At 38.7% G+C, this 13,460-nt stretch overlaps 2 protein-coding genes across 2 annotated transcripts; both read right to left on the bottom strand.

The window, feature by feature from the left end:
* Positions 1-890: 890 nt before the first annotated feature.
* Positions 891-1,808, bottom strand: LOC114684859 (olfactory receptor 142). The gene has a single exon (XM_028859407.1). The coding sequence runs from the start codon at positions 1,806-1,808 to the stop codon at positions 891-893; it is 918 nt and encodes a 305-aa protein (XP_028715240.1).
* A 6,522-nt stretch (positions 1,809-8,330) lies between these two features.
* LOC114684866 (olfactory receptor 142-like) lies at positions 8,331-9,257 on the bottom strand. Its single transcript, XM_028859413.1, has one exon. The coding sequence runs from the start codon at positions 9,255-9,257 to the stop codon at positions 8,331-8,333; it is 927 nt and encodes a 308-aa protein (XP_028715246.1).
* Positions 9,258-13,460: the final 4,203 nt, after the last annotated feature.

Here is a 13,460-nt window from a genome sequence, read left to right on the forward strand (position 1 = left end):
AATCTTTATATGCTTATTTACAAAGGTGTGGTTCAGGAGTCATCAAATTGTGTTCTAGTTTTTAAAAGGAGTGATATACTTAAGGGTAAGATATTCATTTCCATTAACATGTAAAAAGTATATTATAATACAAATGAAAAACTACATACAGTAGGCTCTGCTATCTATGCTTTCCAGTTATCTGTGGTTAACCTCAGCCACAAAACATTAAGTCAGAAACTTCAGAAATAAGATTTTTAAGATATCATTTTCAGGTTGTTTTACTCCATCCTCCTAAAGACATGATCCCCACTTAGCCAGTGTTATCACTGTGCACTCAACACTCAGACACATCTTCTATCAGGGCCACAGCCCAGCATCATAGTTCTTATGTTCCAGTAACCCTTATTTACTTCATAGTGGTCCTAAAGAATAATGGTGATGCTGCAAAGGAGTTGCCAGGGAACAAAACATGAAGGACAGAGCAACTCTGTGCTGTGTGACATCTCCGTGGGGCAAACAGAGAAATCAAATAAAACACCTCACAATCATGCATATTATCTACCTTCTGTTCACTGGGATAGATTACAAACTGTGGAAACATGAGCTATTTTAAGTAAACATGAACACAACATGTAATTTCAAGACAGGGAAAGTTAGTTTGAAATTTAAAAAAACAGATTCAGTGACATGGCCTCTTGTTGGTAGATTAATTTTAAAACTAAGCATATAAGGAAAAGCACAGCACAGGGCAAGTTACCAAATGAACTGTGCCACAAACAAATTTTTATTACAAATTGTAGTAGTTTTTTTTTTTCTTAAAAAAGAGGAAAGAAAAAGACCTACTAAAAACAAAACTCATTTCAATACACACAAAAAGCAAGATATATTTGTAATTTGTCTGTAGTCCCTCAGTTCTCCTTTTGGCTCCAGAACTTCCCTATGGCACTTTTCACCTCTGCATTTCTAAGAGTGTAGACAATGGGGTTCAACATGGGGGTGATGACCGTGTAGAACACAGCCACAAGTTTGTCCACAGTGTAGGTAGAGGAAGGTCTCATATAAATAAAAGCACCAGGCCCAAAGAACAAGATGACCACTGTAATGTGAGAAGCACAGGTGGAGAGTGCCTTGCGCCTCCCCTCTGCTGAATGGTTCCTCAAGTTGACTAGGATGATGACATAGGAGGTCACCAAGATAAGGAGAGAGATTGTAGAGATTAAACCACTATTGACCATCACAACAACCCCCTCCACAAAGGTGTCAGTGCAGGCAAGCTTAAATAATGGCTGGAGGTCACAGAAGTAGTGGTCAATCACATTGGGACCACAGAAGGGCAATGGAATGGTGATGAGAATATGGATTATGGAGTGAATGAGGCCCCCCAGCCAGGAACCAGCCACCAGCATGTGACATACTTGATGACTCATGATGTTCATGTAATGAAGAGGTTTGCAGATGGCCACATAGCGGTCATAAGCCATCACTACAAGCAGAATGACTTCAACAACTCCAAAGAAATGGGAGAAGAATATCTGAGCCAGGCAGCCCTTCAGAGAGATGGTTTTAATCTTAGCAAGTAAGTCAGTGAGGAACTTGGGGACAATGGTAGAAGAGTAGCAGATCTCCACCAGGGACAAGGAGCTGAGGAAGAAGTACATGGGGGAACGCAGACTCTTACTGATGCTGACTGTCACAACAATGAGGCCATTGCCCAGCACTGTGGCCACATACACAGGAAGGAACAGTACAAAGCAAACCTTCTGCACCTCTGGATCCTGGAAAAGGCCAGTGAAAATTAATTCAGTTACATTATTTTCATTGGCCATGGAGTCAGCTCAAATGTGTTGAACATCAGATAGTATGAAGGCTAGAAAGATTCAAAAATTTTAGAACAAATTAATTTCACTAAAAGCATTCTAGAAAGGACAGACTGTTTTGTCATATACTTACTACTCAATTTTCATTAGCAAATATATTCCCATTCAGTATTAAATATTAGTAATTTAAGATTCCATTTCTTTTATTTTAGTTTAATTTAGCTATTAACAGAGAATAGAAATCCACAAAATGTATATTTACCCATAATCACATAGAAATTGAAACTCAGAATAAGTCTTTCTAACCTTCAGCCCTTCAGGTTCTTTCTAATTCATCACAAAGAATTCTGAATTTAAGATTTCAAGATATATGATTGTTACATTGATAATAGATGCATAGATGAATACATACATCATATATTTGTATTATCTTCATTGTATATAATAGGTCTTCCTTTTAAGTTACCCCTTTGATATTGTTCTGGTCCAATTCTTTGTATCCATCTGTTCCTCAGAGAAGTACTACACCAGAAGTATAGACTTGGTAAATCATAAAGAATACACATAGGGACTGGAGAGATGGCTCAGTGGTCAAGAGCACTAACTGTTCTTCCAGAGGACACGAGCTCAATTCTTATCAACGTCATGCCAGCTAACAACTGCCTGTACCTCCAAGATCTGACAGCCTCACCCAGACATACATGCAGGCAAAACACCAATGCACATAAAATAAAAACAAATATATTAAAAAAGAATACACATTTATAAGCTCAGAATTCCACAAGCTCAGAAGTCCAAAGCAAGCTCAGAATTAAGGGGGTCGGGTGACCTTCCCTCTGTGTTGTGGCATGGCAGAGCTATCAGATGATGAGACAGAGCAAGCATGACAAGGCATGCTCCCTTTATAGCAATGCCACTCAACCTTCAAGCCTACGGATGCATGAACAGAATGAGCCATCATGATCCAATCACCACCTAGAGATCAAACTTCCAAAACCATAAACTCATCAGGAAATAAAACTACACTTTAGCAAGAAATGTTTTTCCTGTTCTCTCTGCCCTTTCCCAATATCTTTCATGCTGTTTTCTCTCCTTGGTTGGGCCTGTCCTTGCTTTACTCAAAGCAGAGTTCTCTACATCTTCTTACATCAAGAAATATGTTTCTATATCAAATGTTCACATGTCTGAGAGTACTGAACTAACTACATTCTCCACACCATTCTACAATCATTTCTCACCATCTACCATCAAATCTACTGAGAGACATTCATTACAAAGAGACAGAAAAATTTCTCAAAGCTAAGTGGGATCAGATGAGTGGAAGAAACAGGGAAAGGATTCTATACAGAAACTAGAGAGCTGATGAAAAGGGAAAGGTTGTTTCCAGATACACAGGGCCAGTGTACATATGAACTCACAGAAACTGTGACAGTATGCCCAAGGCCTACACAAATTCAATACAGACAAAAATCCCGGCATGGAGAAGGGGAAGTGGATAAAAATCCCACAACTAACCAAAAGGCTATTTGCAACTGATTCCTGCTGGGAAAGAGAAATATCAGTTTTCTCCCATGGAGTGACACTGAGCATATAAGCACACTCCAGGGCAGGCCCCAAGCCCAGAAATAATAAGGCACACAAAACAGACTCGGTATTTGTGAGGTTGTCTATGGTAGTTTAGGGGGTGGGTTTATTACTGTTGTTTGGTTGGTTAATTGATTTTTTTTTTTTGGTTAGTCGATTTTTTTGGAAGAAAAAGAACATGAAGTTGGATGGGTAGGGAGAGGAAGAATCAGGGAGGAGTAGTAGGGGGTTGGGAAAGAATATGATTAAAACATATTGTATGGAATTTATTAATTAAAAAATGAAATAAATAAATATTCAAAAGCAATAAAAATAGATTATAACCAAACATATTTTTTGAAGAGATAAGCCATTATTTATTCTTCCACTTGGGATGAAGCCTAGAAACACTGGACCCTACACAATTTTCTTTCTGTCTCTGACTGACATCTCAAAGTTGAAACACTTATTCTAAATTCATATACAAGAAAAAATATTCTTAAGTCAGCTTTAAACAGACTGAAAATGGTTAGTGAATGGGTATGTTTCCCTAATTCAGGGATTAAGTTTTGACTAGGTCATTTGTACCAAGAACAAACTTCCATTTCTCTTATCATCTTGTCAGCAATAAAGATGTCTTATGCTGTCTTAAAAGTTTTAGTTCTTATTAGTTCAACATTCATAAAGAGAGAAATCAGGACAATTATAAATTATTCCAACTTTATAGTCATTGTTTTCATAATCTGAGGTTCCTCACAATTTACCACCTCATCTGCCCGAGCTTTTTCTTAGCCTTGCTCAAGTCACAATCCTCTCCCTTAACATACACACTCATGCTGTTCATTCCCAACACAGAACCTCACTTAGTCAGAATGCCTTCACTTGTCCCCTAAAACCCTACCCATCTTGCAAGCCCATTCAAGTCCTGTTTGTGCAGTGAGATTTTTTCCAAATGATGCCATTGCAAATACATCTTCTCTTCTCTGAGCACTGAATAAATACTAAAAATACACAAAGACGTCCTTGTTCCCACAAAACAAATGCTAATGCTTTCAGGAGTTCAAGGTTGTTCCGGGATTGCTCTTAATGAGTCTGTCCCCTTATAGTGAGGTCCCAAATAGACACTACACAGCAGTTGCCTACCCCAGGGTATCCTATCTTCCCTCTCTGTTCTGTATTCTTCCTCACTACATTGCAATGTGGATTTCACTATCACAGAATAAAGTTCTCATGACTCTCTGTCCTTATGACATATTACCATCCTCTTTCCTCACAATGAATGGCTTGCTAAGAAGCATGGAAGACAAGAGGACAAGTCTATAAAGTCACAAATCAGCAGGTGAACACAGAAGTCTGCATAGACAGGGCTAAAGAAAAGAAGAGTTACCTGATACCTATAGCTTCGTGCTTTTACCTCTAGTCACTTCACCTACCTTCAGGTCAGAAGAGCTGCTGTGCTCCTGCTCTGCCTCGGATTTCGAGTAAATTGTCTCTAATTCACCATAAAATGCTCTGCTCCCATGAAACAGACCATGGCTCAAGGAGAGGTTGTGCTCTGGAAAAAGCTAGACAGGGAAGGAGTATCAGATTCCTCCTTACAGATCCTGTGCTCTTCCATAAATGAAGTCCCTTGACTAATAGTATCACCACCAAGCAGACTGCTCATTAAAGACCCAAACCCAGGTTACACTCACCAAAATCACCCTAGGATCATGTCCTGAACAATGTAGAGAATAATTATTCTTAATTATTAATAATAATTATTTAGAATAATATTATTTTAACTTCTGAATGTACAAGAAAAGGGAATAGTCTAAGAGAGGTGAATTGATTTCCCAATACCACACTCTATCATTTATCTGGTACTATCACAGAAATCAATGCTCTCTCCAAATCCTTAAGCTTTGGGGATACAAGGTAGAAACATTACTGTGGTTCAAGTGTTGGATCTGTCTCCTAGATCAAACAGGTGCAGAGTATTTAGAAAACAAGGTTGATGACTAAGACAAATCACAAGGAAAGGAATTTTTTGGCCATCCTGCATCAGGATTCATACTTAGATTTACAACTGCTAGCATATAAATAACATCCACAAGAATAGAAAATTCAGGAGTGATAAAATCCTGTTTTGATGTACCGATTCTAACTATCCACACAATGTCCAAGGTTGTGATTAAATGCTCAGAAACTTGGACTATTCATGATAAACAAATCCACACTTATAATCAAGAGACCAACTTCCCTATGGAATTTCTTCTCCCTATAGGAAAACTTGGCCAAATAAACTATGACTTGGAGAAAGTTTCTAAATCTTCTGCAATCATTTTAGTATCATTTCAATATTGTGTTACACCCAACATAGAGAATACATAAAGAAAAGTAAAGGTGATATAGCTTATTGCCTACAGTTTCTGATTAATATAAATATCAGAATTTCTTTTCTTTTTTATAATATTTTTATTTTATAATTAACTTAATTTCACCTATCTGCCACAGATTCCCCCATCATCCCTCTTCCCACCCCCAGGCCTCCTCCTCAATCCACCCCCACTCCCACCTCCTCCAAAGCAAGGTCTCCCCTGGGGAGTCTACCCAGCCTGACAGACTCAGCCAAGGCAGGTCCAGTCCCATCCTCCCTACACCAAGGCTGAGAAAATTTCTCAGCATAGGCCCCAGGCTCCAAAAAGTCAGCCCATGCACCAAGGACAGGTCCTGGCTCCTCTGTCTGGGGGCCTCCCCAACAGTTCAAGCTAATCAACTGTCTCACTTGTTGAGAAAGTCCCTGGGGATTAGGTTTTGATCAGCTAGTGAGTAAGTGAGTATCCAGGTAAGGACAGCAGTTTCCTAAATGACTTTCTGTTCTCCTGTTACCACTTTTATATAAAACTATATATAGTGTTAATTGACATTATTACCACTTCAGCTTCTCATTCTCACATTTGCATATGTATAATATGCATTTACAAAATTACCTGGTCTCCCTGTACTTCTACCTGTCTTGGTTATGACAGTGGTCAATAACCAACGAATATGGCAAGAATTAGGCTCTGAAAGATAACAATCACCAATTCATTCATTCAACAAATAATCCAGCAAAATCTCTAACGATGTATAGTCCCTCTGCTAAGCAGGTGATCATGAGGCAGGAAATTACACAGGCTTTCACTACATTCTTCGATGGCTAGTGAGAGATCAAGATGAACTGGCTGGGCATGGCCTGTGGCTTCTGCCAATGCCCCTTCTCTCCAGCCACTGATATTTGTGTGGGAATTTGAGAGTCATTAGAAAGGATAAGTGAGGATGAGATAAAGAACTGGTTAGTGAAAGCCTGAGGTTAGAGGCAGTTAGCCAGACAGCAATCAAGTTATTGGCATAGAAGTCTCACCTCTAACACTAAGACATCTACAGGCTTGAAGAAAATATACTTATGCTATCAAGTTTCATAGTCCCTACAGTGTGTGCCTATGTTAATTTTAGTAAGTTAAGTTTTATAAATTCCAGGTTTTAGTGGCACTATACATATTTTGAATGCTCTGTAGTGATTTGTCTTCGACTACCATGCATTAGCACAGACAGACAATGTTTTCATCAGCATACAAATTTGTTCATGCCTTGTCCTGAAGCCACAAATTCCTATTGCATATAATCTTACAGCCCAAAAGACACTTGGTGAAACCACAGCCCACTCTGGCATGTCACACACTTGAGAAAAGCTGGGTGAATAGATGCAAATCAGTTCAATCCCATACAACCTCTAAGCCAAAAGGGACTAATTGTAAGATATAATCAGAACATTTCACAATGGGGAGAAACAACGAATCATTGAAGAGATTCCAGGAGCTATAACAACGTACATTGTTCACATAGACTCTTTTATTTCCCTCACTGAAAAAAAAAATCAATGGACATTAGAATAGGTGTGGCATGCTCACTTATAATAATGGGACATAGATGTGAATTAGAAAGAGTATTACCCTATCCTTCATTCTTCAAGATAAGACAGTAAGCATTTTTAACATTCTATATTTCTAACATCTCATAAAGCTGAAAATCATTTCATTTTTGTAAAAAAAAAATTATTTATTTCTCAATACATTGGTAGAATTGTGTTATTTTGATATTACTTTAATTTCAAATGTTAAACATTGTGAGAGAGCCCACTAGACAGTCTTTGATGCCAGTATAACACAAGAATTAAACTGTCTTCTCTGGTGGCTGAGATCAGATGGTCTGCATTTCAAGAATCCAGAAGCCACAATAGAAAATTCCCTAGGTGCATTTCCCAACAGCATGCTTATCCACAGTAGAAAAAGACAGGTTGAAAACTGCAGCACCACATACCCCCTGATAATACCTCTGGTTAGTTTCCTTTTCAATAAAATATAGGTTATTAACAAACAGGTGCAACGAAAGGAAAAAGTAGAAGTAATTTGTACCTTCATGTAGATGAATAGAAAGAATAATTCCAAACGTTTTATAATACAAAAAGGTAACCACACAAGGTAAATATTTCAAAATAGCTACTAAAAAGAATGTTTCAATTTCTCAACTAAAGGAAATGCTAAGTTGTGAAACAATGATAAACCTACAACTGTAAAATTATTTTTATATATTGTATGCAAGTATTAAAATATACTTTACCCTATATTATCCAATATTACCATGTCTTGAAGAAAGATACAAGCATGCTTCTAAATGTTCTTTGTATTTGCGCTTGCTTTGAGCCTTCAGATTTTTCAGACTCATGAGGAACTATGCAGAACCCAGGAAACTGTGCAGCCAATCAGATTCAATACATCAGTGAGACTACCTGACACCTGTCCTTAGAATATTTAGTTACTATGAGGGGTACAGAGGTAGAATTATGCTCTTCTTATTGCTTTTATATTTGAATATGTACCAAACAGCAAAATCTACATCAACAACAGACTAATTTTCAAAATCCTTTCTCATTATTTATTGCTCCTTTCACTCTGTCTCTGAGTTCTTTTTGCCCCACAACTTCTTCATGGCATTTTTCACCTCTGTATTTCTAAGAGTATAGATGATGGGGTTCAGCATGGGAGTGATGACCGTGTAGAACACAGCCACAAGTTTGTCTTCAGTAAATGCAGAGGAGGGTCTCAGATAAAGGAAGGTAGCAGGCCCAAAGAACAAGATGACCACTGTAATGTGAGAGGCACAGGTGGAGAGTGCCTTGCGCCTCCCCTCTGCTGAATGGTTCCTCAAGTTGACTAGGATGATGACATACGAGGTCAACAAGATAAGGAGAGAGATTATAGAGATTAAACCACTGTTGACCATCACAATAACCCCCTCCACAAAGGTGTCAGTGCAGGCAAGCTTAAATAATGGCTGGAGGTCACAGAAGTAGTGGTCAATCACATTAGGACCACAGAAGGGCAATGGAATGGTGATGAGGATCTGGATTATGGAGTGAATGAGGCCCCCCAGCCAGGAACCAGCCACCAGTATGTGACACACTTGACGACTCATGATGTTCATGTAATGAAGAGGTTTGCAGATGGCCACATAGCGGTCATAGGCCATCACTATAAGCAGAGCACTCTCAGCAACCCCCAATAAATGTAAGAAGAATATCTGAGCCAGGCAGCCCTTCAGGGAGATGGTTTTAATCTTAGCAAGTAAATCAGTGATGAACTTAGGAACAACAGTGGAGGAGTAGCAGATCTCCACCAGGGAAAAGGAGCTGAGGAAGAAGTACATGGGAGAATGCAAACTCTTACTGATGCTGACTGTCACAACAATGATGCCATTGCCCAGCACTGTGGCCATATACACAGGAAGGAACAGTACAAAGCACACCTTCTGAACCTCTGGATCCTGGAAAAGACCGGTGATGATCAGTTCAGTCACGTTATTTATACGGACCATGGCTTCAGTTCAAGTGTGCTGGATGTCAGAGAATCCTGTTGAAAGAACATTTTAACACTAATTCATGACGTGTATAGTATTGTAGATAATGTAAAACAATGTATAATGTATGTATTAATCATTTATTTAGTCAATAAATACTAGTTACATATACATTGCAGTCTAACATTTTATATTATTTTAATTTGTTTAGTTTTGTAACTAGAAAATGAATATGCAGAAAAACTATTACTTGACTATATTAATAAAAAATGTAGAGAATTCTAGGACTCAGAACCATTCTATCAGGCTTTCATTCTGGGATCTTTGTAATTTACAGTGCAGTCCGAATTAGGAAGTCATTAGAGTTAAGAGCCTATTTACTGTCAGCTCCTCCTGCTGAGAAAATCCCTTTACCTGTGAAGAAGTCAAATTCCCATCCAATTATGGGTCCTACTTGGTGATTTTAAAACAACAACTTGCAGAATCCAAAACCTAAAAGAACTTTTAAAATCATCCATTTTATGCTATATCTTTCATTGGATAAAAATTACCAATTTAATTAAGTCCACCACTCCCAAAATCATCAATGCAGTCACTCTGTACAAATGAGCCCTTGTGGATCTATGGGAGAAATAAGGTTATCCAATGCCTGGTGGCTGCTAAGAAACTCTGTACCTTAGTCACTTTACTTTGCTGTTGGTCAGAGAGATGGAGATGCTGTGCTCTTTGCCTTGCAAGAAGGAGCTCAACCATGGATTTCAAATAAACTAAAACTGTCTCCAACCCAACATGAAGTTTGTCCTGGCTGGAATACAACATGTCTCAAGGAGAAGTTTGGATTTGGGAAAATTAGGAGGGAAGGAACAAGCTTATGAATCCTGGTCCTTGAGCAACCAAGGTCTCTTCCATAATACCACCACCCAACAGATTTCTCACTGAACACCCAGTGAGCCAAGTTCTGGTCATCCTCAGCTTAACCAGGCTAGAATAAGGTGAAGTGGGTCTAAGGTGATATCTCCCAAATCTTTCTGCTCATAGACGAAGTGACAAAGGCTGAGAGGGGAGACCTGGCTTCCCAAACCACCTGCAGACGACCCTTCCATGCACTAAGTCAAACCAGCAGTCTCAGTAGCTTTGAGATGTCTGACTGTTCTGGGTGGTGGTTGTCATTGCAACTCAAGAGCCTCACTTTGTCTCCAAGGAAACAACATCAAAATTACTAGTACCTATTAGGAAGCAATTGTGACTGATGTATAAAGTTAATCACAGAATAAAGAGGAAACACAGGAATCTACACAAAGATCAATATTATTTGAATGTAAAGAATAATTACAAGCATAAGAAGAAGCAAAGAAAGAAATTTTAAATTTTTTCTTTTGACAAGAAAATCTCCCCACTCATTCTTTGTCCAAAGGTTGTGATTAAACACTGAGGTCTTTGAATTATTTATAATAAACTAACTCACAGGCTATAACCAAGGGACAGATGTCCCCCTATGGAATTTTTTTTCTCCAGAGGGAAACTTAGTGACTGAACTGTGACTCAAAGAAAAGGTTTAAAATTAATCTCAAGTATATTAGTGACTTTTACATGAAGCTCTTTCTCTTGATAACTGGAAAAGCAATGAAAAAAAGATGAAAATCAGGCATGTAGTTCACATTTTTCTCAGACTTGTCTACCTAAAATATATTTAAAAGATAGTAGATAAGAGAAACGAGACTGGAAGCCAGGACATCAACATTAACTCTTGTTCAACAGGAAACTAACTGTTTTCTTATAGCCATCCCATTTTCACCTCCCCACCTCTCATTTTCCCATTTCTACTCCTACATGAATTATTAGCCTAGATTGTCTTCATTGCATCTTCCAGTTCCCATATTCATGCTCAATGTCTATATTTTAAAAATCACTTCCATTTCTACAAACTCTGTCTCTCCCTCCATGATGACAGTGGTCATGATCATGAAAGATGGAGGAAATTTCCTCTGAAAAAAGTATTAATCACCCCTTCACTCATTCATTCACTTACTTACTCAACAGTACTACTGAGTGCTACAAAGTGCCAAGAACTAATTGAAGGATTGGGCTTAGTGGCACAAAATCAAACTCCCTGACACATGGAACTTAATTTTTTCCTATTCCCTGGTTGTACCTTCATTTTCTAGAAGGGTGTGATCAAAAGAGATCTATAAAGCAAGTACAAGTAATGATTTCTTTGGAACATGTAAGTCAAGAATATATGAGGACCATAAAATATCTTTACCCTTGTCATGCTCTTCTGTCTTTTGTTACTGTGTTCTTGTATTTATGTATATATGGTAGCTTTAGAATACTGTTATATATAAGACAGTGTGTAATGAGTCTAATGCTATAATATGTTTGAGATTTTTTTCCAATACTAATATAGTAGCCATGAGGTCAGGTGATAAAATAGCCACAGAACACTGTCTTTATGGGTTTGTGTTGCTGGAGGGCTTCTCTCCAGGTTCCCCTAGCCCCGCAGTCCCACAATCCACTTATAAAATAATCACTCAGACGCTTATATCACTTATAAACTGTATGGCCATGGCAGGCTTCTTGTTAACTGTTCTTTTATCTTAAATTAACCCATTTCTATGAATCTATACCTTGCCACGTGGCTGGTGGCTTCCCAGCGTCTTCACATGCTGCTTGTCCTGGCGGTGGCTGCAGTGTCTCTCCCCTCAGCCTTCCGCTTCCCAGAATTCTCCTCTCTCCTTGTCCCACCTACTTCCTGCCTAGCAACCTACTTCCTACCTGGTCACTGGCCATCAGTGTTTTATTTATATAGAACAATATCCACAGCACACTGGTATTTTTACCTAAACTAAATATACTCTGTGCTTAGTAAGACAAAAATAAATTCCATATTTCCTCTAAGACACAATAGTGATAGAGAAAGAAATTAACAAAACAATCATGTGAAACCCAGAAAGTAAGCAGGCCTGTCTTTGCTGGAGTTTCTATAGCTGTGAAAAGACACCATGACCATGGAAGCTATTATGAAGGAAAACATTTAATTGGGGTGGCTCACTTACAATTCAGAGGTTCAGTCCATTATTATCATAGTGGGACAAGGTGGCATGCAGGCAGACATAGTTCTGGAGAAGTAGCTGAGAGTTCTACATCTTGCAGGCAACAGGAAGTAGTCTCTGTGTCATCCTGAAGGAAGTTTCAACAAAAGAGACCTCAAAGCCCACCCCACAGTGACATACTTCTTCTAACAATGCCACATACACTTCAACAAATCCACACCTCCTAATAGTGCCACTCCCTTTGGGAGCCAATTTCTTTCAAACTGCCACAAGTCCTATGAAGAAAAGTAAAACTTACACTCTTAGCTACGAGTCTATAGAGTTTAAAAAAAAAAAAGTTACACACTCCTAATATGCAAAGACACAAACAAAACAAAGGAACAAAAAGATAGCAAGCAAGGATTGAACTAAAGCAGGATCAAGACCTAGAAGGGCAAACCCTAAATCCTGTAACTGTATCTGACATTATGAACATGTGGTATTATGGTCTAAGCTCCAAAGGGCTTGGGTAGCACCACATCTATGGTCTTTCCATTTTCAATCTGCATGGCCTTTCTCTTTGGCTGCCTCTACTCACTGCCTGTGGCTCTCCCTGACCCAAATTTCACATTTCTGGCACCTCCAATATGCTGGAGTCTCCACTCAAGCTTAGGCTTCATCCACACAGATTCATATATTGCCTAACCCTCAGGCCTATCTTTAGAATTTCAACAGAAATGTCTATTCCAATGGAGCCTTATAACTCTTCCATTCTGCATTCCTGAAAATCCAGTACCTTGTGGAAGATTCCTAACCCTACTCAGGCAGTATATGGCTCCCTTGGACTGTCTGCATGACTCTTCCTGTGAACATATGGATGAACTTCTATTCAGTGCAATTAGAGTACCAACAACAGAGCAAAGAAATAATTCCAACCAATGAGTTGCTTTAGGATAATTTCAAGAGCATAGGTTATTCTCAGGCAGCTGTTGTAGCTGATGTTTTCCTGGGTCCACCCAGCTCCTGCAGCTGCTCAGATGCAAGTAAACACACAGAGTATATTACTTATAAACTGTATGACCATGGCAACCAGTATACAAAAGCATTATCCCACAGCAAGCTGTATCACTGAAAAGCCTGTATCAACATGAGTGATAACTCACAAAAGCTACATCCTTCATTCCATGCC

The sequence above is a fragment of the Peromyscus leucopus genome, chromosome 4, assembly GCF_004664715.2.
Source record: "Peromyscus leucopus breed LL Stock chromosome 4, UCI_PerLeu_2.1, whole genome shotgun sequence".
Taxonomy (NCBI): domain Eukaryota; kingdom Metazoa; phylum Chordata; class Mammalia; order Rodentia; family Cricetidae; genus Peromyscus; species Peromyscus leucopus.

What these genes read in the sequence shown, in the direction of transcription:
- LOC114684859 (XM_028859407.1), bottom strand. Translation starts at nt 1,808, where the DNA reads ATGGCCAATGAAAATAATGTAACTGAATTAATTTTCACTGGCCTTTTC.
- LOC114684866 (XM_028859413.1), bottom strand. Translation starts at nt 9,257, where the DNA reads ATGGTCCGTATAAATAACGTGACTGAACTGATCATCACCGGTCTTTTC.